Source organism: Cryptomeria japonica, chromosome 7 (genome assembly GCF_030272615.1).
Source record: "Cryptomeria japonica chromosome 7, Sugi_1.0, whole genome shotgun sequence".
In the NCBI taxonomy this organism is placed as follows: domain Eukaryota; kingdom Viridiplantae; phylum Streptophyta; class Pinopsida; order Cupressales; family Cupressaceae; genus Cryptomeria; species Cryptomeria japonica.
Genome location: NC_081411.1, coordinates 386,108,457 through 386,135,977, shown reverse-complemented (window position 1 = coordinate 386,135,977; position 27,521 = coordinate 386,108,457). Strand labels below are relative to the sequence as shown.

Sequence of the window (27,521 nt, the reverse complement as noted above, 5' to 3'; positions counted from 1 at the left end):
TATGAATATTGATCTTGATTGAGATATGTTTACTTTGTGTGATTGAATTTGAGTTTGGGAACTTTGTATCAGTTTTTCAATATACTGTTTCACCCCCCCCTCTCAGTATTCTACCAGATACTCATCAACTGCAACCTTTGGTGATAATTTTCACGAATCATGAAAATTGATTTGTTAATTTTTTTCTAGTTGCCATGGGGTTTTATCTTTGTTATAGTAGAATCTTTTTTTTTGTAATTGGAATTTAAGTTTATATGTATAAGGTTTTTTTATATACACTTATTTGACCTTTCATTGGATTTCACTTCACCGCTTCTTCATTCAGTTTCAAATTCAATCAATTATGTTGAAATTTTGTCTCTTTATCATCAAACTATGACAACCTTAAAGGCTATCTTGCTCTATATTTCTACAAAGACACAAATATTGCACAAGGCTATAATTCCAGCAACTTTATCCATCTGATGATTACAAAATGGTGGAGAGTGCTACCCTCAATTGCAGCTTCACATTAAGGGAGCATTTTGTATATGATTCACATTAAGATTTTTGGCATTAAGTTTTTATTTTTCTCTATTAGATAGTTATATTAGAATGAGGTCAAAAGAGGAGATATGCTTGTTGGAAGGAAAAATATGTCTAACATGATTGATGAGTATTTGCAAAGTCATTGCCATCCCACCTCTCCTAGCATTAGGTATAAATATAATGTTGAACAAAAGAACCTGTTATGTTTCCTTAAAGAGGAGATGTCAGAGGTTGTGACAGTGGTCAATGTGCAGAAGGCTCATATGTAAATTATGATATTATTATTGGCAGGAGAAATCTAAAGAAAATTCTTGATGCAAGTTTGCAATATTTTAACAAGAGATAGAATGGTATCCTCTCCTTCCAACATATCATGCGAAGATGAAATTGAGCAATGTAGGAAAAAGCTTGATTTGCTTGAAACTCATTGTGCCATATTTAATCATGGAGTGCCCTCTTGATGAGCCAAAAGGATGAGTTTCCTTATGATGATTATGAAGACGATTATGATGGTAAGGGTGCTGTAATGTCCCCATCCTAGTCACAGGCAGTGGTTTGAGGAGTTAGCCTATTTTTGGACCCTTGTAGTCTAACAGGGTATTGCTAAGGGGGTCAGTGATGCAGTGTCTTGAGGAGTGGTTAGTCTATTTGTCCTAGTTCAGTGTTGAGTTCAGTTCTGGTCTTCGTTTCCTCAGTTTCTGACATCATATGAGGATTTCCTATTTTTTTTAGGGAAAAACTGCTAAAAATAGACATGGTCCTATTTTCACTGGCATGGTGAACTGTGGCCCCAACTTCTGACGGATTCAGTTTTTGAGCAATAATGAGGGAGATATGAATTTTTAAGTGGTTCTCACAGGCAATTAATGTTTTAATGAAATATTAAAATAAAATCATAAAGTGCATCACTTAAATTTATTTTAAGTGAAAATTCTATATCTCCTAAGTTGGGCGTCCCTTTTAGGGTTAAGTTGGGAACCCTAAAAGCAAGTTATTATTTTTAAAACCCTAATTGTTGAAAATCGCACCTTTTGGGTATTTAGGCGGCCAAGATGAAATTAGACCTCATTCATTGATATTGAGCATTTGACATTTCTTCTAAGCACTTGGCTATGGCGGCTAGGGTTTGGACCTGTTTTGGAGAGCGTGCATTCTTCAGAATTCAGGAGCTTTGAGATTGTGATAGATCAATCGAATTGTTGCAGCTTGGTTGGCTTCATTCAAAAGTCAAATTGAATCAAATTGGGGTAGATTTGGGTTCTTACAAGGCAAATTTGTTGTAGGTTTTCTATTTGCTGTTATTGCTAATAATTCTTCTGTGGTTTGGAAGTCTCTTTCCCAAACACACAACTTGCTCATTTATTGGTGCCATCTTCTTACTGTTTGGGCGTCTTATTATTAAATAAGAGCAGATCTAATATGTTTTCAGAATAAAAATCAGAACTTTGTAAGTTGCTGGTTTGAATCTTTTAATTTCAATAAATTGGCTAAGGACCTATGGGTATGCTTCTAAATTCTCCAATTCCTTGTTTCAGCTGATTAATTTCATGTATTCTTTCAATATGTATTGAAAATTAAGGAAACCCCTTCTGCAACTTCTGTCTATTTCTGAAAGACCATCTCTAATAATAAAAAACATAGAAAAAATATTGAATTACAACAGTTTGAAGAATTGAACCAACAAGTGTTCATCACAGTGGTATTAGAGCTCTGATCCTGCCATCCTGGAGGGTTATGGGATTTCATATGCATCACCAATAGTTTGGGCATCACAAGTTTTATACCCACAGGAGATTCGGTTTACAGGGAAACCAATATCAATTTGGCCAGAACCGAATTGAAAATATGGGTGACAGGAATGAAGAAGCCACCAGAAACACGACACAATATGATGACAACGAGGCAAGGGAGGTCATGAGAGGTATAGCAACTAGACAACAACAGGTAGCAACAGTGTTGCAACAACTGACTACCGCCATACAACAACTTTCCATACCTAAAGGTAATGATCAGAATCAAGAAGAGAATGGCAGTATTGTTGGTCGCTCCAGAGCTCGTGTGACTAACACACGCACATATGACAGACCCACACGCCCCACTTTTGTCAGAGCTGAACCTGAAGATGAGGTTGAATCCGAAGCTGGAGATGATGTGGTTTTTGGTGACAATATCATGGCAATGCATGATGAGTGGGATAGGTTACCACAGAGAGTTAAGGGTCACCTTAACTTTGACAGGTTTATTAGTCAGAAGAGAGATCATAACAGGAATTGGAATAATTAGAAACCTTGGAACAAAACTAATGATCTCAAATATGCAATCAACAAGCTCATACTTTCTACTTTTGATGGCAGCGGTAGAGTTACAGCTAGAGCTTGGATTAGCAAGTTGGATACCTTCTTGACCCTATGTCCTATGTCAAAAGAAGATGCTATTAAGTTTGCAGCTTTGCATTTGGATGGGGTAGCCCATGATTGGTGGCACCATGGGATGGTGACTTTGCATCATAACCTTATTACTACATACCAAGAATTCATTGACAAATTGGCTGAGCATTTTGATAAAAGAGATCCAGAGTTGTATTTCAGGGATTTAGCTCAGCTGAAACAAATGGGCAGCTTGGAATCTTACATTAGTGAATTTCAGAAGCTTTTAGTTATTGGTAACTAACATCTTAGAGAGAAGGCTGGTCATTCTTTTTGTTGAAGGTCTTTATGAGCCTATGAAGGGTTGGATTAAGGCTTTTGATCACCCTACCTTACAAGAAGCCATGAGGAAGGTACGTAGCATGGAACTTACTGCTCCTCGTAGTAAGTTCACTCCAAACAACTCAAAACCGTCCTCATCATTTAATGACAGCAAGTCTGATCAAAATAAATCAGAAAATGTGGACCAAGGGAAGAAGTTTGCAGCACCTTTGGATAGGGAAACACTTAATGACTTGTGTAGAAGGAAGCTGTGTTTTCATTGTAAGGGCCCTTATGATCAAAACCATGATTGTCCCCTCAAGCCTAAGGGTCAAAATAGGAATATGGAGTGGTTTTATGAGGGAGAAAACATGACTGCTAACACAGACTAGCAAGCTGATCAAGATGACTCACAGACTGAAAATTCAGAGAAGGGAGTTGAAAATGAAGGAGAATTTGATCTACGGGAAGTTCATATGTCTAGCATGCAAGGAGAAGGTTCTTTTAGGTTGCGTGGACTCTTGGTTGGTCAAAGAGTCATTTCTCTACTTGATACAGGTGCAACTCATAATTTCATAGATGCACGGTTGGTGGAGAAGCGTGGGATTCAAACTCAAGAGTTTGAAGGCATCAGGGTGAAAGTTGTTGATGGTAATGTGCTAACTTGTGATAGAATTATTTCAGACTTACCCATGAAACTCATTAATTATGAATTCAAAGCTGATTTTTATGTGGTTAACATGGGAAACATGGATGTGGTCGTTGGCATGACATGGCTTCATGCAATAGGTGAATTTACACTCAACCTTAGAGATATGGAGATGAAATTCAAGGTTGATGGGACTAATCATGTTCTTAAAGCTATCAAGGCCAACAACTTAAATTAATCACTCTTAAAAGAATGGAGAGACTTGTCAGACATGACATGGTGGATTGGGCAGCAGAGTGTAAACTAATGTCTACTTATGAGGAACAGCATAAAACACCTTACCATTCAGATATTCAGGAGCTTAGAGTCAAGCATACAAAGGTGTTTAGTGACATACCTCCTGGTAGGCCTCCTGATAGAGGCATAGAGCACATTATTGAGCTTGAAGAGGGCACCAAACCCATTATGATTACACCCTACTGACACCACGAGCGTTGAAAGATGAAATTGAGAAGACCATCAAAGAACTTCTAGCGATGGGACACATAAGGCCGAGTAAGTTTCCTTTCGCTTCATCAGTTGTTTTGGTGAAGAAGAAAGATGGCACACTTAGATTGTGCATTGATTACCATATTTTGAATAGAAGGACGATAAAGAACAGGTATCCCATTTCTTGCATCGATGAGTTGTTAGATGAGCTTCACGGAGCTTGTTATTTCTCTAAGATTGACTTGAGGACAGGTTATCATTAGATCAGTGTCAGGGAGTAGGATATTGAGAAGACTGCATTCAGATGTCATTGTGGACACTATGAGTTTTTGGTTATGCCTTTTGTGTTAACCAACACACCGGCTACTTTTTAGTCCACTATGAACAAAGTCTTCCAGTCTCAGTTGAGGAGATTTGTTCTGGTTTTCTTTGATGACATTTTGGTTTACAATAGGACTTGGGAGGAGCACTTGGTTCACTTGGATACTGTTTTAGGCATACTTGACAGGGAGTCCTTTTACGCCAAGGAGTCCAAGTGTGCATTGGGAATGGCAGAACTTTTGTATTTGGGTCACATAATCAGCAGAGAGGGAGTTCGCATGGATCTGAATAAGGTTCGTGCCATTGTTGATTGGCCTATGCCTAAGACCTTGACTCAGCTCAGGGGATTTGTTGGTTTATGTGCCTTCTACCGTTGGTTTGTTAGTGGTTTCTCACGACATGCCGCACCACTTATTGATTTGACTAAGAGAGTTTTGAGAAGTTCAAGTAATTAATAACTACATGTCCAGTTCTTGCTTCACCAGATTTTACCAAACCTTTTGAGCTTCATTGTGATGCATGTGGAGAGGGTATTGGTACAGTAATTATGCAGTATCGTCATCCTATAGCTTTCGAGAGCAAGAAGCTTAGGGATCCTGAGAGAAGCTATAGTATTTATGATGAGGAAATGTTGGCTATTATGCATGCAATGGCTAAGTTCAGGCAATACTTAGTTGGCAACAAGTTTTGTGTCAAAACTGATCATAATAGCTTGAAGCATTTCCTTGGACAGTGGGATCTAAATGAGCGTCAACAGAAGTGGGTCAGCAAGTTATAGTCTTATGATTTTGACATCTCCTATGTCAAAGGGACTCAGAACATTGTTGCTGATGCTTTATCTCGCTGTCCCCTTTTGAGCTCCATGGCAGTTGTTTCTGAAGATTGGAAACACTTGATTATAGCAGAGTATGCCAAGAATCCATGGGCCTCTAGTATTATTGATGGGACAGTACAAGACAACAGGTACTTTGTTGTGAATGACCTCATCATTTACAAAGAGAGGATATTTCTAGTCCCAGGTTCTGAGGTGAAGCGCATAGTATTGAGTACTTTCCATGATTCACCTATGGCTGGACATCCCGGTTACTTTAAGACCTATAGGCAGGTACGGGAGAGATTCTCTTGGAAGTGTCTCAAGTCTGATGTTCTTTAGTACGTCAGAGAGTATACTGTCTGCCAATAGAACATGCAGGAGCACAGTTTTCCTGCAGGGTTACTTCAACCACTTCCTATTTCTGACAGGAAGTGGGAATGCGTGTCTATGGACTTTATTACGGGCTTGCCAAAAGCTCAAGGGAGAGAAAGCATTTATGTGGTAGTTGATCGGTTGACTAAGTATGCACATTTTTTCCCGATCATGACTACTTATTCAACTGCAAAGGTGGCCGATCTTTTCTTTCGTGAGGTATTCAAATTGCATGGTTTACCTCGGAGTATTGTCAGTGATAGGGACAACAGGTTCATGGGTCACTTTTGGTAGGAGTTATTCAGACTTTGCGGGACAAAGCTCACTCTGAGTACCAACTACCACCCCCAAACTGATGGTCAGACAGAGATTGTCAACAAATGGGTGGAAGGATACCTGCAGAATTACATTTCAGGGCAGCAGAAGGCTTGGGTGAAGTGGTTACACTTGTGTGAGTATTGTTATAATTCCACTCACCACATGGCTATTCAGATGACACCTTTCAGAGCCTTGTATGGTTATGATGCATTGAGTTTCCTGGATTTATTGTTGAGCAATTGCAGAGTGGGGATTTGTTATAGGAGAACCAGGTGATTATGAGAGCTTTTCGTGAGAACATCCAAAAGGCTTAGAATCAACAAAAGTATTATGCTGATCAGAGGAGGGTTGAGCAAGCATTTGAGATTGGAGATATGGTATATCTAATGCTTCAGCCCTACAGATAGTCCACCTTGAGGAAGAAGTGTGTAGAGAAACTTAAGCCATGTTACTATGGACCATTCATGATTGTCAGGCGTGTTGGTGAGGTGGCTTATGAGTTGGAGTCATCGACAGACAGTAGGGTACATAATGTGTTCCATGTATCGCACCTCAAGAAGGCTTTGGGACAACACATAGTTCCTTCTGCAAATTTACCACCCTTGGATGATGAGGGGAAGTTAGTGCTAGTACCTGAGGCCATTTTGGATTTCAGAGAGTGTCATCAGGGAATATTTGGTTAAGTGGAAAGATTTGCCGGCAGAGGATGCTACATGGGAGAGTGATACTTTATTACAGCATCCAACTTTGAGTTTGCTTGAGGACAAGCAAATTCGGGTAGGGCTGATTGTAATGTCCCCATCCTAGTCACAGGCAGTGGTTTGAAGAGTTAGCCTATTTTTGGACCCTTGTAGGCTAATAGGATATGGATAAGGGGGTCAGTGATGCAGTATCTTGAGGAGTGGTCAGTCTATTTGTTCTAGTTTAGTGTTGAGTTCAGTCTTGGTCTTTCTTTTTATCAGTTTCTGACATCATATGAGGATTTTCTATTTTTTTTAGGGAAAAACTGCTAAAAATAGATAGGTCCTATTTTCATTGGCATGGCGAACTGTGGCCCCAACTTTTGATGGATTCAATTTTTGAGCGATAATGAGGGAGATATGAATTTTTAAGTGGTTCTCGCAAGCAATAATTTTTTTAATGAAATATTAAAATAAAATCATAAAGTGCATCACTTAAATTTATTTAAGTGAAAATTCTCTATCTCCTAAGTTGGGCATCCCTTTTAGGGTTAAGTTGGGAACCCTAAAAGCAAGTTATTATTTTTAAAACCCTAATTGCTAAAAATCGCACCTTTTGGGTATTTAGGCGGCCAAGATGAAATTAGACCTCATTCATTGATATTGAGCATTTGACATTTCTTCTGAGCACTTGGCTATGGCGGCTAGGGTTTGGACCTGTTTTGGAGAGCGTGCATTCTTCAAAATTCAGTAGCTTTGAGATTGTGAAAGATCAATCGAATTGTTGCATCTTGGTTGGCTTATTTCAGAAGTCAAATTGAATCAAATTGGGGCAGATTTGGCTTCTTACATGGCAGATTTGTTGTAGGTTTTTCTATTTGCTGTTATTGCTGATAATTCTTCTGTGGTTTGGAAGTCTCTTTCCTAAACACAGCTTGCTCATTTATTGGCGCCATCTTCTTACTGTTTGGGCGTCTTATTATTAAATAAGAGCAGATCCGATATGTTTTCAGAATAAAAATCAGAACTTTGTAAGTTGGTGGTTTGAATCTTTTAATTTCAATAAATTGGCTAAGGACCTACGGGTATGCTTCTAAATTATCCAATTCCTTGTTTCAGCTGATTAATTTCATGTATTCTTTCAATATGTATTGAAAAGAAACCCCTTCTGCAATTTCTGTCTATTTCTGAAAGACCATCTCTAATAATAAAAAACATAGAAAAAATATTGAATTACAGCAGTTTGAAGAATTGAACCAGCAAGGGTTCATCACAGGTGTTCAGACACAAATGAATAACATGCTTATTGATGCCCTAAAGGAAATATATAAGTGGTTAGGAGCTCATATTTGCTGTAGTTAAACATGCACAGGCCCTCTCTATAAGCAAAGAGAAAGAACTCCTTTGTGAGGAGAATTATGTTGAGCACTGTGAAAATGAAGATAATTAATATGATGCATTGGGATATGACTTCATGAAAGAAAATGAATATACTAATTATGATGCATCTGATCAGGGTTTTCAAGGTGAATATAGTGCTGAGCTTGATCAACATGAGCTATCCGCTCTCTGTACTGACCATCCAAGGAAACTCATGTAGTAAGGTGAAGCAAAAGGTAAATGTTGAGACAGAAGGATAGCGTTGCTGAGAAGGTGGCAGAGGGGAAGAAGAGTCGAGTGCAGTAGTGGATAGTAAAGAAATAAGATGTGCCTAAGGCTCATAATGAGGCACAACCAATCCAGTCCTGACTACTGGAAGAACATTGTGTAGACAAGAAGGAGAAGGAAGAACCAGTTGATCTTTCTTGTAGTCAATTCATGCCTTGTATTCTTGATGCAAATGAATTGACCTTCCCACATGATTAGTTGGACCTACCATATGCCAATGTTCAATTGCAGGAAGAAGAGGTCCACCTACAAAGAGAAGAGAGTCTTGCACATTGTTGAGTACAACTATGAGACTGAAAATGAAGCACCTTACTTTGACGCTAGTTTTAACTTTCTTAGTGGATGTAATGATAAAGAACATGAAGTTGTCAATTATATCAGTTGCCTTGCTTCTATTGAGGATGTAAATGAAAAATCAGTCATATGGAGGAAAGAATCAGCTGATGCATATATGCAAGTCAAGGAATATCTTCAAGATGCATCAGTTTTGGTAAGTCCACACTTTTATGAACCTTCCTTCTTAGCCCTTGCCCCTTGTTGTTTTGTCCTATAATGCTGCTGTTATTTTTCTTTAAAAGAATGAAGATGCGTATTAGCAGCCTATTGCACTTATCAACAAGCCATTACATGTAAACAAATGGAGGTATGCACCATGTGTTGATAAAATAACATCTAAAGAATCTGTTGGTAGGAGCTCATTTGAGCTAATTTGCCAAGGACATGCCAATAAACTTGGTGCTTCTAGTGCATATGTTGTTGCATGATGTTGAAGTCCCTAATGGACAATGTGCAAGCCTAGATGCAATAGAGGTCGATGATGTAGATTTTAAGAATACATCTGCTTTTGGTCACCTCAAAGATGATCTAGGATACAAGGATGATTTATTTTTCCTGGAGAACATGAATTGTACCCCTAGAAGGAATGATGATTAGTAGAGAACACTTAAGCTACAGCCCCTAAGGTACATGCTAATACATATTGGTTTATTATGGAAAGATCATGGTGGGCTGCTACTCAAATGCTTAAATGGAGAAGAGTATGGCTTGTGCCATGGCCATATGGAGTTGCTGAAGAAAATAATGATAGCATATGCCACCTTATGTGTTCACTTGGTTTCTTGTGAAGCTTTTGGCTCATGACACCACGGATTAGCATTACTTCTTGTAAGTAATGGTTCTGCCTTGTACATATTATACCTTTTGCTATGTTTTTTTTTGTTTCTTGGTGTAGTTTTGATACTTGTTGGTTAGGATGAAGTGTGGTTGTCTTGGCCCCATCTTTTTGTTCCCATTTTGTGGTTTTCTCTTAGAGATTTGGATTCTTGCTATGATTTCAAGAGGCATACATCCCCAACCAAAGGCAATGTTAAAACTCAATTTGACAGTTGCAATTATTTCTCGAGTCCTAGCTCCTTTGTGTATTTAGGCCTTATTTTCACCCATCATAGATAACCAATCTAAGAAGTCTTTCAATGGGTCCCCCTTTGTCAAGTTGCCTAAGTGTTGCCCTCCATCCTCCACGTGCCTATCATATTTTGAAGCTGCAAAACCTTCAAAAAATCTTGAGTCTTGATGTGTTTTGGTCATTTTCATATGTTTTTGAGTAGTTTCAGAGTTTCCCTTCCTAGTATGCCTTTTCTCCAAACTTTGCCTTTCCTTTGTTCTTTTCGGTATATTGGACCTTTTCATCTTGGCATACCTTTCCCTTGAGTCTCACTCTTTCCGTTTACTTGTTGAAGTTTCATACTTTCCCTTCTTGGCATGCTATTCTTTTGAGCCTCGCACTTCAACACATTACATTGTGCTATCTTTCGAAGCCAAAATTTTGATCATCTTCTTGCTCGCATGCCTTGCGTATGGTTTCCTTGGTATCCTTGATCCCTTCTTGGCATGGCTTTTCATATGTTTTTGTGCAGTTTTTGAGTTTCCCTTCTTGGCATGCCTTTCCTACACACTTTTCCTTTTCCTTTGTTCTTGTTGAGATATTGGACCTTTCCATCTTGGCATACCTTTCCCCTAAGCCTTGTTCTTTCCCTTGTCCTAGTTGAAGTTTCAAACTTTCCCTTCCTTGAATGCCATTATCTTGACCCCTGCACTTCAACACATTACATTATGCTATCTTTTAGAGCCAAAATTTTGGTCATTTTCTTGCTTGCATGTCTTGTGGTATGATTTTCCTTGTATCCCTGATCCCTTCTTGGCATGATTTTCTTATGTTTTTGTGCAGTTTCAAATTTTCCCTTCTTGGTATGTCTTGCCTACAAAATTTGCTTTTTCCTTTGTTCTTGTCAGGATATTAGACCTTTTCATCTTGGCATACCTTTCCTTTGAGCTCCACTCTTTCCCTCGTCCTTGTCAAAGTTTTGGACTTTCCCTTCTTGACATGCCATTCTTTTGACTCCTGCACTTCAACACGTTACATTGTGCTATCGTTTAGAGCTGGACTTCTGGTTATCTTCTTGTGTGCATGCCTTGTGGTATGATTTCCTTGGTATCCTTGATACTTGAATCTTGATAGATCCCTTCTTTTTTCTCGTTTCCTTCACTTCTTTTGTAGGATCTTTATTTGGATGTAGACATTTCTTCCACATTCTGACCCTTCATCTAGATATTTGGACTTCAAATATCCACTTTCATCATCCATTCTTGTACCTTTTATTTGCAAAGTGCTTTAAGGCCTTTCTATTCCTTATTCTTTCTCATGGGACTTGATCTTGACATTCAGATTTCTTTCCTGCCACTTAAACATCTCGTACTAATGTCTATTCTCGCACAATTCCCTTGTGTTTCCTCCAAATTTTCCATTCCCCTACCTAGTTTCAACCTTTGGGCTTGACTCGAAACTTTGCATTTCCAATTCTTATATCCTACTTCACTTTGAATCCCTGCATTTCTTCCTATTAACCTTCTCCATTCCTAAACATATCCAAAATGTCATTAATGTTCAATTTGACCCCTGCAACTGCTAGTTGGCTTTTCTAGAAAACTTCCAAGCAACAAGGTGTGAGAAGTTTTTCTTAGGTTAGGGTTTTCTCGCGCAACATTTGTTGTGGTGATTACAATATTGATTTAATAGGTGTCACAAGACTTTAATGCATTGTAGATGTTATTTGTAATGGTTTTTCCAATATTGCATATGGATTTTTGGAAGTTTGGAGAGGGATTATTAAGAATGTCTAGTTATTGATATTGTATCATTTTTGTTCTTTCAATTTGTTGTTTCTTCTAGTTTATTGTGACTTTGTAAATCAATTTAAGGCATCACTATTGCAAATGTTTGACGCTCTATGCACTAAAAAATGGACAATATCTTTAACCAATAGTTTAGGAGTAGTAACTTAGTATACATGCTCAATATTATTCATAGGGAAAACATTTGAAGCGACCCATGGCAATTTTTCCATGGCAATTTTTTTCATCTTAGAGAATCATGTCTTGCATATCTCTTGTTAGCATAATAGAGGCTTGCTGATGCGTTTTTGTGACATCATGCAACAAAATAAAATACTAAGTATTCTATCCTCTCTTGAACAAAGACCTCTCGGATGCTAAACAATTTGATCAAACAAGACGACTCCAAGGTTCTGATAGTCAAGTCTTGACCTTATACATGGATAGACTCAGTGATTGTGATGTGATTTGCTGGAATCACAAGGGGGACTTACGTTGAACCTGAATGTTTGAAATACTGGAATGTGGAATTTTGTTTGACTTTAAAACAAAAGGCAAAAGAGATAGGGTTTAGGGAGTCTATTCTAATTCCTAGAATGTAAGAGACTATGAATGATTTAGTGAAACTCTACTAGGCTCTGCTTTGCCATGCAAAGAACAACTCCACAAAGCTAGTGCCATCTTCTAAGGTAAACTTATGATGTTCAAATCACCACCAACAACATAGACACCGTCAATGTGATGCATATCAATGAGTGAGTAGCAATCGAAGCTGAGCTTATATAAAGAGTTCAATTGACCACGAAAAGTATTTAGCAATCAGCGAAATACTAGTAGTGTGAACATCCAAATTTCACCATTAATCATCCACAATAACTTCCATCCATCTAATTAACACCAAAACAAATGAGTAGAGACCATGCAAATTGTTGAATCAATACATGAAATTCACCATATCTTCAATGAAAATAATATGGTTCTTGCAACAAAGTCTTGGCAACAACCTCCTTTTCTCCTACTCTATTGCAGCTATCTGCTATCTATTGTCTATTAACTTTTACGAATGAGAGAGTGGAGCCTTTTATAGTGCTCTCATTACAATTGAATGGCCAGGATCAGACCCACTTCAATGGCCAGGATTGAAAGATAGAAAACCCTAACTAGGGTTTGTTACACCTATTACATAGCATTTAATGTTTGACCAATGATACAATTACAATAAACAGGACACATGTCCTTCCTTGAATGTTGACCAATGAATGATGATGTTAGGTACATCGAACTTTGTGCCTCCTCATGGTAGTTATCCTCATTGGATGAGTCAAGTACATTGAATTTGGACACCCTGATTTGGAATGAAGTGATTGGATAGGTGATGACTAGGTGCCACCTCAGCTTTACTCATCTTGTAACTCATCACAAGTTTTGGGTGATTGAGGCATATCTTTTGATACTCAACATTTCCAAGTGCCTGATGTGAAGATGGTGGGAGATATTCCCAAACTGCATCATCTTCTAACTTTGATTAACTCTTTTGGAACTTTCTCCTGGATCCCAAATCCCTTCATTGGAAGTCTTCGTCTTGGATTACTCTCTTGATGTACTGGCAGCAATTCTTGGATTTCTGAAGGAAATTCAAGATGCTCATATGTTCCTCCCCTGATGTTGATGAATCATCCATAATGCTGATTCCTTCAAGTTGTAATGCCTTCTCTCATGCATCTTATTCTTAGCCTTAAACCTGAAAGAAGGAAACATTGTGAATCAAGAATTGTATAATAGTAGTAAAATGAACTTAATCTTATAAAAATAACAAAAATCCTTCATCAATCAAGCATCAAAATTCCCCTTTCAGATCTGGAAGTGAATACTTGAGCTTGCAAACGATGATTTTGACTTGAAATCTGATTGAATCAGAATGGCCTTAGCTGAAATTGACTTTCAACCAGGTCTGATTTTTTAACGTTTCAGGTCTGATGTCGTTTGAAGTCTGATTGCCCATGTTTTCAGTCTAAAACTTCACTCTTTGGGGTCTGATTCATGTTTTCACCAAATCTGCTGCACTTCACCACTAACTTAGGTTGGGGATTCTAAAAGGTCAGGCATGTGCCAGGCTTTTGAAGGGATCAGGCATGTGCCGTGGGGAAGGAGTGATGAGGAATGTGCCATGGGGAAGGAGGCATAAGGAACATGCCGTGGATCTTGAAGTGCAAGGAATGTGCCAGACTTTTGGAGGGGTGAGGAATGTCTTAAGAATGTGCTGAACTTTTGAGGTAGTGAAGAAGGTTCCTAAGAAGTGGTCGGGGTTTTGCAACAGTGAGGAATATTGCTCATTCACTGTCATTCAGCTTCATCTTTGGGAGTTCTTTACTTAGATCTCTTTCAAAACACCCCATCTTCATTCAACACACTTTGTTCTCAAAAACTTCAAGTCATCTTGCTATATCATGGATTTGGGATGGTGAGGAATATCCTCAAGATCTGGTCAGGGTTTTTGAGGTGTAAGGCATGTTCCTAGCTGGGGATTTTGGAGGATAAGGCATGTTGTGGGTGAAGATGGGTAAATGCAACGTGCCGTGGGAAGAAGGTGATGAGGAACATTGCTAGGGAATGATCGGAGTTTTGGGGTGATGAAGAACATGCCATGAATTTGAAGGTGCAAGGAATGTTGTGGGTGATCTTGAGATATAAGGAAGGTGCCACGGTTTGGAGGGTGCAAGGAACAGTGCCAAGGATATGCTGGACTTTTGATGGCACGAGGAACATTCATCTTTCATTTGTCTTTCACCTTCAACATTGGGGATTCCTTCATTCAGTCACCTTCAAACAACACTTCTTCTTGATTCACCAAAGTAACCATATTCAAATTTTCAAACAATTTTAAGTCACCTAGCTAGGTCGTGGATCTGGAGTAGTGAGGAACATGTCGTGGATCTGGAGTAGTGAGGAACATGCTGTGGATCTGGAGGCATGAGGAACATTCCTCTCTTTGGTCAGTTTTATTGGACCTAGACTATCCTTCGGCTCTGGCCACTTGACTTGATTTGAAGGCTATAGTATGAGGCATCATCGTATTGATTCACTTTGATCTCCATTTATCATTTAAGCTTTTGAGAGCTGTTATGACTTCATTCTAACCTAGAGAGATACCTGATTACTATCAAATTGCCCGAGAACCATACCCTGACCTGACCTAGAAGTTGCACTGCATCCCTTCTCAAGCAAGAGGCTAATAGCTCAAGAAACTACCGCCAAGCTAGACAACTAAACTAAGACAACTAATGCGCAGCAAAGTGGGGGTCCCCATTTGCAATGGGGCGATGTGTAAAAATGTCACAACAAGGCTATATGTGTAATAGGTTAGTCCTTGGTCTAGTAACAACTTTTAGGACCTGGTGTACATTGGATACTAGTGCAAGTTTGTCTATTTGCATACCTTCAGTAGTGATTAAATCTTGTTAATGATTATCTTTAGGAGCACCCTCCTGGGTTTAGCTGAACTCAAAGTGAAAGAGATTATCCACTCTCAGCAATTGGCCCATCATCACTCACATTTTGTCGATGAAATAGTCCATATTCATATTCAAGAACAACATATGGGGCTTTGAAATGGTTAGATTCTTCTAGAAGTGGGAGCAGTGATTTTAGGACTCGACAACACCCAAGTGTAGGCCTTAACTAGAAGGAACTTGGACATTGACAATTGCACAGTGTAATCTAGAAATCTACCACAAATCTTCACGAACTGTGGAAACTACATGACTTCAAACACACCCTTGCTTAAGTGTTCTTGGAAAATAAAGACTTTTTTTATCTTTATTTTGAAATGGTTTTTGTTAATTGATAATGAACAAATACTTGAGGATGAAATTTTCTTTTCTTCTCTGAATCATCATAATCATTCTTCTTTTATCAAAATGAATCCAAAACAAAAGAAAGATCTGTTTTTCTAGAATTAGTAAAATGGCTCCTTAAATTATCACTAATCAAAATACACTAAGTCTATAGTGCTTGCTAAATATTCTATTTGGATAGAAATGGTTGGAAATACATTAAATTTCAAAGATTCAAAGTGAAACTACTTGTAAAGTTGTGCTGATATTTCTAGAGGTTTTTGCATTGTAATATGTTGTAGTATTGTTGTGACCTAATCTGTAATGTCCCCCTTATGTTAAAAGTCAAGAATAAGGGAACAATTAACTTGAAAATCAATTGCAAGGGACTTCTTCCTTATCCAAACCACAAATTCCTTATGAATATCGTATCTGCTATGATTAGTGCAATATAATCAATGTTGAGTATCTCTGTTGTCTTCGATATGACAGCGTAAACTACGTTGCTTAGTTTTGCTGTCTCTAATTAAGACTGTTCGATGTATGCAATAGTATACTGTATTGGTCTGATAAGACCATTAATCCATGAGTGCTTGTCTGATATGTATGATGAGGTAGTGATTCTATACGACCTTCAGGAATAGATGGTTACCCATTTTATCTTGTGAGTTATAGCAAATCAGATAGGCGATGTGCTTGATATGTTTCACTGGTAATTGTATATCCAAATGTCAAAGGCTGCTCACTCCAGGTGAGCGAATCCACAAAGGAAAGAGAAATAAAGATGTTTGATCTATAAGTGTCGGTGTTTCAGATATCCATATTCAATGGCTTATGCGATGTATGGGTAGTTGTTTCTGATTGAACTCACTATGGATATGTGACCTGATCTTTTATCTTCTAGTGGATAACCTCCCCTTGAATCTGCATACTCCGAATTCCGTGATGATCTGCATTATATACTTTATTCTGTCCTTCCATTGAGAGTTGTGACTCTTCATTAAGAGATCGTGAGTTTCCATTATGAACTAATCGCATACATTTAGCTTGCTTAACTGGATCGGGTTATTAATCATAAGTTTAATATTAAATATTTCGTCTCTCATTGATGACTGCAATTCTTAAATCGCAGAAGATTATTGTTGTGAATTGAGGGAATGACTGGGTATTGATTGACTTCCTGCAAATCTGATGTTCATGACATCCTCTTATCAGATTATCTCTCACGTTTGAATTGGCCACTCGCTGTCATAAGTTCTATAATATCGATGCCACCAATTGCTTAATGATTAATTGATGATATAATATTCTCCTTGGTTCGATGGTCAATTTCAATATCATTTGTTGACTTTCCTAGTACGTTGATACAAATATTGCTTTAATGATAACACACGGTAAGGATATTACGTCAACGTTTTCTTCCAAGCCTTCCTCCTTGTAATCGATAGCTACTATGGTTCCATAATATATTTTAATCGCTATCTTTTGTTTATCAGTCCCCTTCATTATTACTTATTTATATTATTATTTATTTATTTTTTCTATAAATTTTAATTTTATTATTAGTTATTATCTGATCCTTAGTTCAAGAATGGGACATTACATAATCACACATCACCCCATTGCAAATGTGGACCCCCTACTTTCTAGGCTCTCTAGGTCTTTTGGTTTTTGTTCTTAGGTCTTTTCGCGGCAGTCTTGTCAGTTGTCTCAGTTTGCAAGTGTTTGGGGGTCAATTTGATCAAGTCTGCAGCTTGTTTGAGCAAATTTGGCTAAGTTTGGAGCCTGTTTTGTCCGTTTTAGGGTTTCATCCTTTAGACTTGGATTTGAGGCCTTTCCTTTAGGGTTTTGGAAAAACTGAGCATTGCATTGTAATCAGGATCCTTTAAGGAACCTGCCAGTGAAATTTGAGTAAATTCTGAGCAACTTTCTATTTTTAAAAAGTTCCTACTTTTTAGGGATTTCACTACCTCCCGGATTGGTCTAATTTAGCCAAAAATCAAACTTACCATTTTTAGTAGTTTCCATTTTTAGTAATCCCGGATTGGTCTAATTTCACCAAAATCAAACCTACTATTTTTAGCAGTTTCCATTTTTTTAAGTGTCTTTGTGTCCTATTTTGCTCCAATCCTAACATTTTGAAACACTTACTATTTTGGGAAAGCCTATTTTGGCAGGATCTTTATAGGCAGACGCTGAAGACGGAACATTCTTGAACATTTCTAAATCTGGAAAGTTTGAAAAGCAGGCTAGGTGATCAAAAAGTGGCTAAGCATGGACGCCCATTCCAGAAGTGGAAAGCATTGAAAATCTTTTAAGCTTGGCTCAGAGCACTTCAATTCCAAATGTGGCACCTTGAAAATGGTTGAAGAATGGCTAAGTTTGGATGAAACACCAAGTAAAAATCCATCACTAGAGCATTGCATCCAAATACATGGGGATGCCAAATTTATGTGCTGGAAGAATTCCTCCACAAAACACCTTCCTGCAAGTGCATGAAATGATGCCCAAGGAGAAGTTGGAGTGCTCAAGGAAGGGGGTACTGGAAGGCACATCAAAATCACACCTTCCTGCAGGTGCATGAAATGGCACCCAAGGAGAAGCTGGAGCGCTCAAGGAAGGGGGTACTGGAAGGCTTATCAAACAACACACCTTCTTGCAAGTGGGTCTTCTAGCACCCAAGTGCACAGATGGGTGCCAAAAGGGGTGGGGGGTGCTGGAAGGTTGACAAAATGATGACCTTGGTGATTTAGCGGCCACGTTAAGAGTCAGGCGCCAAATGATGGGTGCCAAGGAAGGTACGCAAGTGAGTCAAATTTCTCCATGAAGGTCAAATAGCGCCCAAGGTCAAGACAAGGCGCCAAATGGATGGTGCTATGGAAAATTGAAAAACTTGAAAATTTCCTCCATGATGGCAATCTAGTGCCCAAGTGTGTGGAGTGGTGCCAAAACAAGGAAGGGAAAGAATTTCCTTCCAAAGGAGAATTCCTTCACAACATGAATTCCACGCCCAGGATGAATTGAAGGTAAAAAAATTCTAAGGCAAGTAAGGAATCAAGGATGAACTCAACAAGAAAATTCCCCTCGGGAAAATTTTTGAAAAATCCATTTTCGAGCATCAAAAATCATCCAAATTTGAAAACGATGATAGGTTTTGGATTCGTGAGGGAATTCTCTCTCTGGACCCTAGAACTCAAAATTTGAAAATCCCTAAATAATAGGAAATGTTGAAAATCAATGGGAGATCTCCTCCAAGGCAAGGAAAATTCAAAACTTCAAAGAAAATTCTTCCTGAATCAAATTTTCTCTCTCCTGGGGTTTCTCACCAAGTGGATGGATAGTTAACAATCTCAAGTAAATTTTTCAAATATCCCTCCAAAATTCAAAATGGAAAGTTGGTGAGTTGGCGACACAAAAAGAAAGAATATTCCAAGTTTTGATGCATAACTCAAGGCACTTATGGAAAATTCCATTTTGAAAATCAACGACAATGGCGGGTCTCGTTTGCATGGCATGTTGAAGAGGAAGGTATGTCACATCATTAAAACAATTGCCAAAGTTGATCTTTTGCCAACACAGCAGGTTGGTGAAGGAATTCTATTTAAACGTGCAAACACAATTTATTTCTCACGTGCGAATTTGGAGAGAGCTTAAGTTGGAGAGAAGTAGCAAAGTCAGACTTGAAGAATTGTAGCAAAGTCAGACTTGAAGAATTTCTTGTTCCTTTTCAGAAATTTTTGATCGTGGAGAAATTGCATAATCAAGCAAAGCAGCGACTATTTCCAAGCAGGCACGGATTCCTTCCGGAGTCTAAGATTGTGTCCAAATGGAAGGAAATCAGCGATACAAATCTAGGGACTTTCAATTTGGCTGCATTTTGGATCAGGATGTTTGGAACAGCCGACATAATCCATCACCCATCGCTGCTAGGATTGTTAAAAGTGGAATTGTTGCAGCAACAGGTTTCCCTCCATCTATCCAATGTCAAGAGTTGATCTTGGAATGTGCAAAACATTACAACTTGGAGAGAAGAACTATTTCAACAGATAGTGGCAAGTTTTGGCCAACTTAACTCCGAAAGCTGTCGGGGAAACCTTTGGAATCACATCACATCATTCCATGACCTACAAGACTAAGGATAGAGCTGAAGCAGTGTATGATGCAGGTCCTGATAGATGTCTTGGAGTAATCAACAAGAATTGGATGCATAAACCCAGGCCTCAATCCAAGATGCCCAAGCAACTCACTATTTCTGATTTCAAGCAAGAGTATGTGGACTTGTTGATGATGTTGAGTAGGATTATGGGGTGTCCACATGCTATCAATTTTGAGACTTGGATGTTCTTCTACGTTGGCGAAGTCATGAATGCCAACGGACTAGTGGATTGGGCTAGGTTGATTAGCCATTATGTGCACGAACAGTTGAAAAATCTTAAGGAATGGAAGACCCAATCCTTCTACATGAGCTCATATGTAATTTATTCACTTGCAAGGATGGGTGGCTTTGATGGCTTGCCAAGTTGTGGGCCCATGGGATGTGGACTAGTGCAATTGAAGGTCCATGAATGATATCCCCAGTCGAACCTAAACAACACTAGTTCATTCAAATTGGTGAATGACACTTTCACTATGTACTTGACTAGGTTGATGCAAAATCAGCTTCATACTAGAGTGTCGTCAGAAGCCAGGGCAATGGTGCAGAAGTCTGGAGTTGTGTTTCTGTAGTTTCCGAAGTTTACTCATATTAGGACACAAGGATTTTCCTACCAGCCTCACAAATTACCAAGATGCCCATCAGATAAGCTGGTATTGCTGGAACTTATGAGGCAATTGATAGCCTACGACCAAATTCAGAAAAAGAAAAGAAAGATGTCCATCGAATTCCCTATTGTCCTTGGTGACTATGTGGAGTTGTGCCCAAACCTGACAGCAACTGAAAAGGCAGTAGAGGAATTGGCATTCTACCATTTACCATCCTACACATCCAAATCTCACTATGATCCATATAAAATCGGGAAAGTTGCTGGAGTGAAGTTTGTGCACAAGTTTCACTTGAAAGATTTTTGGGCTAGTGCCAAGGATGACCTTGAGGTTAGGAGGAAAATATTTTCCAGGCTACCCCTCGACATGATTAGAATTGGTGAAATAATGTAAGTGCCGGATCAAGTGAAAGAGGATCCAAACGTAGTGCAGCCAAAATTTGAAAAAGTAAAGGACCAACCCATCCAGCTTCCAAATTGGTTAGAGCCTGAAGTTAATGATCTAGACATTTTAGCTAGACCAGTTTTGAAGTTCGCTAGACATTGGATCGATCGGCATGTCAAGGTGTTGAAGGAAAGAAATGTCCATCTAAGCTACCAGTTAATGGGAAATCTGGATTCCCATAGTGAGGTCACAAAAGGATTGTCATAGTCCTAGGATGAGGAAGGGGAAATTCAGCAAGGAAAGGTTGAATCTAGTGAAGGAAAGAGTGCTCCAAAGAAGCCCGGGACAAGGAAAAGGAAGTCAGTCTAGCCAAATGTTCAATAGGAAGTCCAACCAAATGTTCAGCAGGAGGTCCACCAGGAAGAACCGTTGCAGAAAAGAGCAAGGGTAGAAGAAGCTCAATACTCGGCCAGTTCTTCCAGTGTGCGAGAAGTGGAAATGTTTGCACAGGAAAATCCACTAAATCCACCGCATGGCAATTTTTACGGATAGCACGCTTGCACAGGATGTTCTCAGTGTCAGCGCTGCACACAAGCCAACTCAGCCAGGAGGTCAAAGACAAGAACTTCCTCCCCATCTAGAAGAACCACACCAGGATAGTTTCATAGAAACAATCCTTGGAGAGATGGGGGAAACTTCGTAGGGGCATGCACATATGGAGATTCAGGATCAATCGACAACTGCTCCAAATTGACTGAGAGATAGATTGAGGAAAGAACCAGAGAGGGAAGTAGATCCAACACAGGGGTTGGAAGAACTTCTGAAGAGGATGGATAGACTAGCAGAGAAGAAGGCTGCCCAAAAGTTCTCCAAGGTCACAAGAGATGAGTCTGGATCTAGAACTTTGCATATAGCTGAGCGTGCAGTGGATAAAGACAGAAATGAGATCATGCCAGATGACTATGTAATCAGAGAAGTTGATTTGGGGCGTGCTTTCACGGTTCAGGTGATGGATGAATTTGAAGGATCTTCCTTGGCTATGAAGGAAAGATGCAAAAGCTAAAAGAAAAATGTACAAGGCTGAAGAGTGAAAATATAGCCTTAAGTGAATATGTTAAAAGTTTTAAATATCCACTCAGGGAGGAGGATCCGTCCTTTGTTCCTCCCTCCTCTCTTCCTAAAGAATCTGTTGATGCTATTGAAAAGGTTAGGAAAATTGCCCAGTATTCTAAGGAATGGGTGGAGGATGTTTTCACTGCAACCGGGAAATTCATTGAAGACCTGGTCAGCCTTCATTCTAGACTTGTTGCCCTCTTGAACCGATCGGAAGTAGCGGATGGTGTATGGGAAGATGTTTACATTAATTAGGACTAGACCATTCCGCGACTCAGAGCCTTGATGAAAGTTCCAAAGAAGACGCTGATTGAGGGGAAGGTGATCCAAGAGAACGAGATTTATGACTTCTTGCGATGGTTTTGTGCTGTCTGCATTGGAAGGGAAACCTTTGAAAGATTTAACATGGAGTCTTTGACTTTGAAAGACTAAATCAGAAGGGTACAGGAGGAAATTCTCAACGCAATTGAGACATTGTTTGCAAGGAAGTTGAATGAGGGGGGAGTGACGGTAAATTTTCTAAGGGCTCTGTTGCATGAATTCTTCTTTGTGGGATCGTTTTCCAAGGCCCACTTTGAAAATGTTTCTTTCTTTTCTAGCGCTATGCGGAGAACACATGAAATGGTGGTAGAATGGGAGAGTTTTCTATCCAAGAGTGAAGAAGAAATTGGTTTGATGGAGTTCCAGATAGAAAGTGTGCCAAGTGTCTCCGTAGGAGAACTAGAGGCTGTCATTGCCAAATTCATTGCTTATGCCATTAATGAGCGAGATAATGACCGTATATTTTTGGACAAGGATCTTTTGACTGAGACATAGTGGCATATTTATTGCTGGAGCATTTTTTGACCAAGTGGTGGCTGGGTCAACGCATGTTGAATTAATGAGGCATCTTTTGCATGTGGCTGTCACATTTAAGGCATTATGGCAGTCCTTTTGCATGCAGCCATCACATGTGGAGAGGATGGAGCATTTATGACATGATATGGCAATTTTTTTGCATGGAGGAATATTCAATGCATTTTGGGCAAATTTAGTAGAGAATGATGCATTTATTGCATTTTGGTTGCCAATTATAATGGGCTAGAATTAATTGTATATGGGCATCATGAGTATTTATTGTAGATTCCCACTTTGTTGCATCATGTGTGGGAAATCTTTTAGGGGAAAACCCTAATTAGGGTTTTGTATGTAGCCAAGGCTTGAAGCCTATATAAAGGGGTGACCCCCCTCATTTGTAAAGTAGGAGAGATTGCTTTCGAGATTGTTGCAATAAGTTTTGAAGCAGTTAACTTAATACAATTTGATGGTGTATACTTGTGCTGTTTTATGACTTGCATGGTCTCACTCTCTTCACTTAGACTATATTTGCTTTCAGTTGTTAGATGAACGGGATTTGATGAAATTGTTTGTGGTGGAACCCATGCTCATACCTTTTGTTAGTAGCTGATTGTTATTAACTTTGTAAGGTTAGTCTGAGCCTTTTATGTGGAAACTTAACTTCGATCATCGGGTGAACATTGTTCGTTGATGGTGTTCATTGGTGTTCTGAAAATATTTTTCACAACCTTCGAAGATTGCACTGCCTTTGTGTAGTTGTCTCCTAGTGGCGAAGCAAAGTGTGGTTTGGTTTCACTTGAGCAATCATTGTCTCCTTGTTCTTAGATTTAGATTAGACTTCCCTAAACCCTTCCTATTTACTTTCTGCACATTTTAAACCTAAAAATCCTAAAAAAGAGCTTCCCATTGATAAATCATTGGCAAGTAAATTCCTTGAAAGTTGCCAAATTGTTTAATCTTCTTCGAGTGTGCGTAAGTCCCCTTGGATTACCAGCATTCGCATCAGCCAACTGAGTCATGTCCATTGCATACTCCTAGTGAAGTGACCATTAGGCAACTTTATTTTGTGTTGGACGCTGTCATAAAAAAACACGTCAACAAGTATGTTGTCGAACAACAAAATTGAAAATCCTAAAATAGTGTATCTTATGATTTTTTTAAAATTTTATCAAAACATTGTCTGGTATTTTCCTGCACTTCTACAATATCAAATTTATAATATGTTTCCAAAAACAAGAAAACATGATTAGAAACAATGTGGATGGAGGCTGTGCATGAGAAACTTATCTGTAATGGTATACATATAAAATGCATTTGAGGCCTGAAACAGCTCTGAAATGGTCTAGAAATGCAAATAAAGCGAAGAAATAACCCCGCAATGGCCACAGTTCCATTCATTGGTGCAGGAATGAAAATGTTGGGTGGGATTGGGGGGCGTTGGGCAATGTGTGGGGCAGGGAGGCACTTGTGTTGTGGTCCATTTTAATGTGTAATAGTGGCGTCTTGTGTTTCTTATAACTATGAATTTGTACAGTCCAGAAGTATTGTAATACCACTTGAACTTGTTTTCCGTATACATGTACTGTACAAAAGTGTAAATTTGGCTTTTCTTATTCCTTTTAATTTCCTTGGAATCCAATTTGTAGTCTGGTACACGAACTAATGTTTTATTAAATGTATTCTATGTTACAGATGACTTTTTTGGCTATGGAAGTTGTTCATGCTAAAGTTCTATTTGCATGGTTTTAAATTTGTCTTGTCAGTCTGTGAGACAAAAATCATATACTTTTACATTGGAAAAAAGTGAAAACAATTAGGAAAATGACAAAGTTTGCATGAAGATACATGAAATTCAAAGGGATAAAATTTATACATTATTTGAGCTTTTAATATGAAATCTTTAATATATTGCTTCTTAAATAATACAACAATGTAATGTAACAGTACAACTGTTATTTAAAATTTTGATGTCTATATTTACCAAAAAATGTTTCTTGTTTTTGCCTGAAACAGAAGCTACAGCTAAGGGTAACGATAAGGAGAACGAGGTTGGTAATTTTTTCTTCTTTCAGTATGTGTACTTTATGTCTGCCAATCTCAGATTACAAAATGTGTGTAAGTTTGATTCTTTCGGTTATCAAGGTAAAAATTGAATATGGTTGTACTCCAATCTAAGATACTGTCTAGATGGGTAACTACGATTTGATTTGAGTTAAAAATCAGATATTGCATAATTTGCATTCACTGTAATGCTTGATCTTAATAATTTAACCAGAAAAATAACCTAGGTTCTGATACTAAATTAGATTTTATCTCTGAAGTAGTAGCGCTTCTATCTTCTTATTTGTGCTATCATGGTGGTATTCTTTACAGTCTTTAGAAGTGATAGCTCAAGAAGCATTGGAATGTCCTTGTCTTGCTGATTTACGAGATGGTCCTTGTGGAGGGACATTCTCTGAATCCTTCAAATGTTACATCAAAAGTTCTGCAGCAGAAAAGGTAATGACATAATTTATAACAGTTCTTTCTTTTATAAAAAATTCTCAAAACCTTGATTTTGGCAAAATGTCAGTCAAACAAGAATAGAAATTTTAAATCATTTTGTCTGACTTGTACACTTGGGTCGATGGTATATTTGCAGTCAATAAATTGGACTTTCTTTCTCTTCATGTCATATATCTGGGCACCTCTTGATTTATTTTTATATTTATATAAAAGAATTTCTTCTCACACTTGGAATCAAAAATTTGATAGGTAAAATATTAATGAGTTGTAAAATATTAATGAGTTTTCTAGAAAGCCTCAGTATGATTAGAAATAAAGCCGTTTTTTCTTCCTGTTCTAACTAGTATGCTAATATACTTATTATTGAGCTAAATGTCATCGCCAAATACACATAATTGAGTTGTTTCTTTATGATGTCTGGTTTATGCCTTTTTAAACACTCGTGGTTTCCTTCATCTGTAAAAATGAATGATATTATAACTTTTAGATTTGCAGAATTTCCTGTTGTCTATTTTCTTGCATTCGGATCTTTCTTTCCTTCACTCTTGATTGTTGGTGGAAGTTGAGTAGGCTCGGTAGTATGATACTAATTCTGTTTTATTTGAGTTACACGCAAACATGTTGAAAAATTCATAACTTCAATTTTGTTCTTGTTTTAGAAGACACCTCTCCCTTGTATCAAGCATGGGAAATTATAATGTACCTAACTATATTCTATTAGGTAGCAAACCAATAAAGGCTTTAATGTATATGTTAAATCTGCTTTATAACTCATCCCACTAGTTAATTGGAATAAAAGTATTTATCTCACATGCATGGGATAGTAGTAATGTCTATAGCAAGACTATATATTAGAAAGGCTTACCTAGTGTAAATCATCAATCTTGAATGTTTTAATTGGAGTATATGCTTTGTAGGAGGTATGCACCTTGGAAATGGTGTTGGGAGGTTTGCCTCCTCAAAATGGCTATTGTATGGTGTTGCCCCACCTTAAGGGTTTGATAATTTGTGAATATATTGCATATTTTTATTATTTATTAAGGTTCATAACATTTGGGATCAAAGCTCTCTCTAGTTCAAAGGAAGAAGAATTTTCTATGTCAATTATTTCTGTATAGGGATGGATTTCTTGTAGAGGTTCATGTGTCTCACATTGTTATTTATAAAAAACAAATTTAGATTCATTGGAAACAGGAATTGGGAGTTTTTTTAATGTCCCCTTCCCAGGCCTAATTAGTTTGGTGACAGTTAATCTGTTTCTTGAGTTCTTGTATGCTAATTGGTAGGGGAAAGGAGACTCCAAAATTCTTGGAGGATGCAAGTTCAATATTTCAGGATTTCTATTAATGGAAATGAGCCTAATTAGTAGTATGGATCATAATGACACTTTTAGAAGTGTTTTCAGACTCCTGGGGTGTTCTCCACGCTTTTTTGGAGAGCATACCTATTTTTAGTAGTCTCTAAGTTGGTTCTTATCATCTTCCCACTACTTCAGTTTCATTACATTGTGGGAAGAATTGGAATTTGAAGTCTTTGTTAAATACTTAAAACATGCACTTGAGTTTCTACTATTAATGATAAAATATTTGCTCGAGTGTTATATTTTAATAAAATGTTTATGTATCCCCTCAAAGGTGGATGCATTATTGAAAAGGAAGGGGGTTTGCATATGAAAAGTTATTTTGATAATTCAAAAAGGTCTTTTGAAGGATAAATGAATTATTTTATAATTTCAAATTGCTTATTTCCCTTCAAAAAGCTATAAGAGGAGGTTGAGGAGACTCATTTGCAAATATGCTGATGGATGATAATGTTATGCTGCTAGAATGAACTCAGGTTCTGTTGTCATTTTATGACACTCTTGGTCCATCAGTGAGAACCGATCAGAGATATGTTCGATGGACCAGCGCTGCCCTAGTTGATCAAGGAGAAAAGCAATGGAATTATGAAGTGTGAAGTGTTGTCTTGTCACAAGGAACTCCGGAACCCCCAGGTTCCCAAGTTCCTAGTCTTCAACCTCGGAACTCCGGAACCCCCAAGTTCCCAAGTTCTTAAGTCTTCAACCTTGGAACTTCGGAACCCCCAGGGTCCCAAGTTCCTAGTTCTTCTACCCCGGAATTCCGGAACCCCCAGGTTCCCAAGTTCCTAGTTCTTCTACCCCGAAACTCCGGAACCCCTAGGGTCCCAAGTTCCTAGTTCTTCTACCCCGGAATTCTGGAACCCCCAGGTTCCCAAGTTCCTAGTTCTTCTACCCCGGAACTCCGAAACCCCCAAGTTCCCAAGTTCCTTATTCTTCAACCCCGAAACTCCGGAACCCCTAGGTTCCCAAGTTCCTAGTTCTTCTACCTCGAAACTCCGGAACCCCCAGGTTCCCAAGTTGTTAGTTCTTCA

The 27,521-nt window shown here is 38.4% G+C and overlaps 1 protein-coding gene across 1 annotated transcript in view; it reads left to right on the top strand.

Moving 5' to 3' along the window:
- The window catches only part of LOC131067123 (mitochondrial intermembrane space import and assembly protein 40 homolog), a 76,315-nt gene that overhangs the window by 3,651 nt on the left and 45,143 nt on the right, over positions 1 to 27,521 (top strand). Inside the window, exons 2-3 of the mRNA XM_058002056.2 lie at positions 24,639 to 24,673; positions 24,999 to 25,124. Of these exons, the coding sequence (XP_057858039.2) occupies positions 24,639 to 24,673; positions 24,999 to 25,124 (161 nt within the window). The remainder of the gene's footprint in view (positions 1 to 24,638; positions 24,674 to 24,998; positions 25,125 to 27,521) is intronic.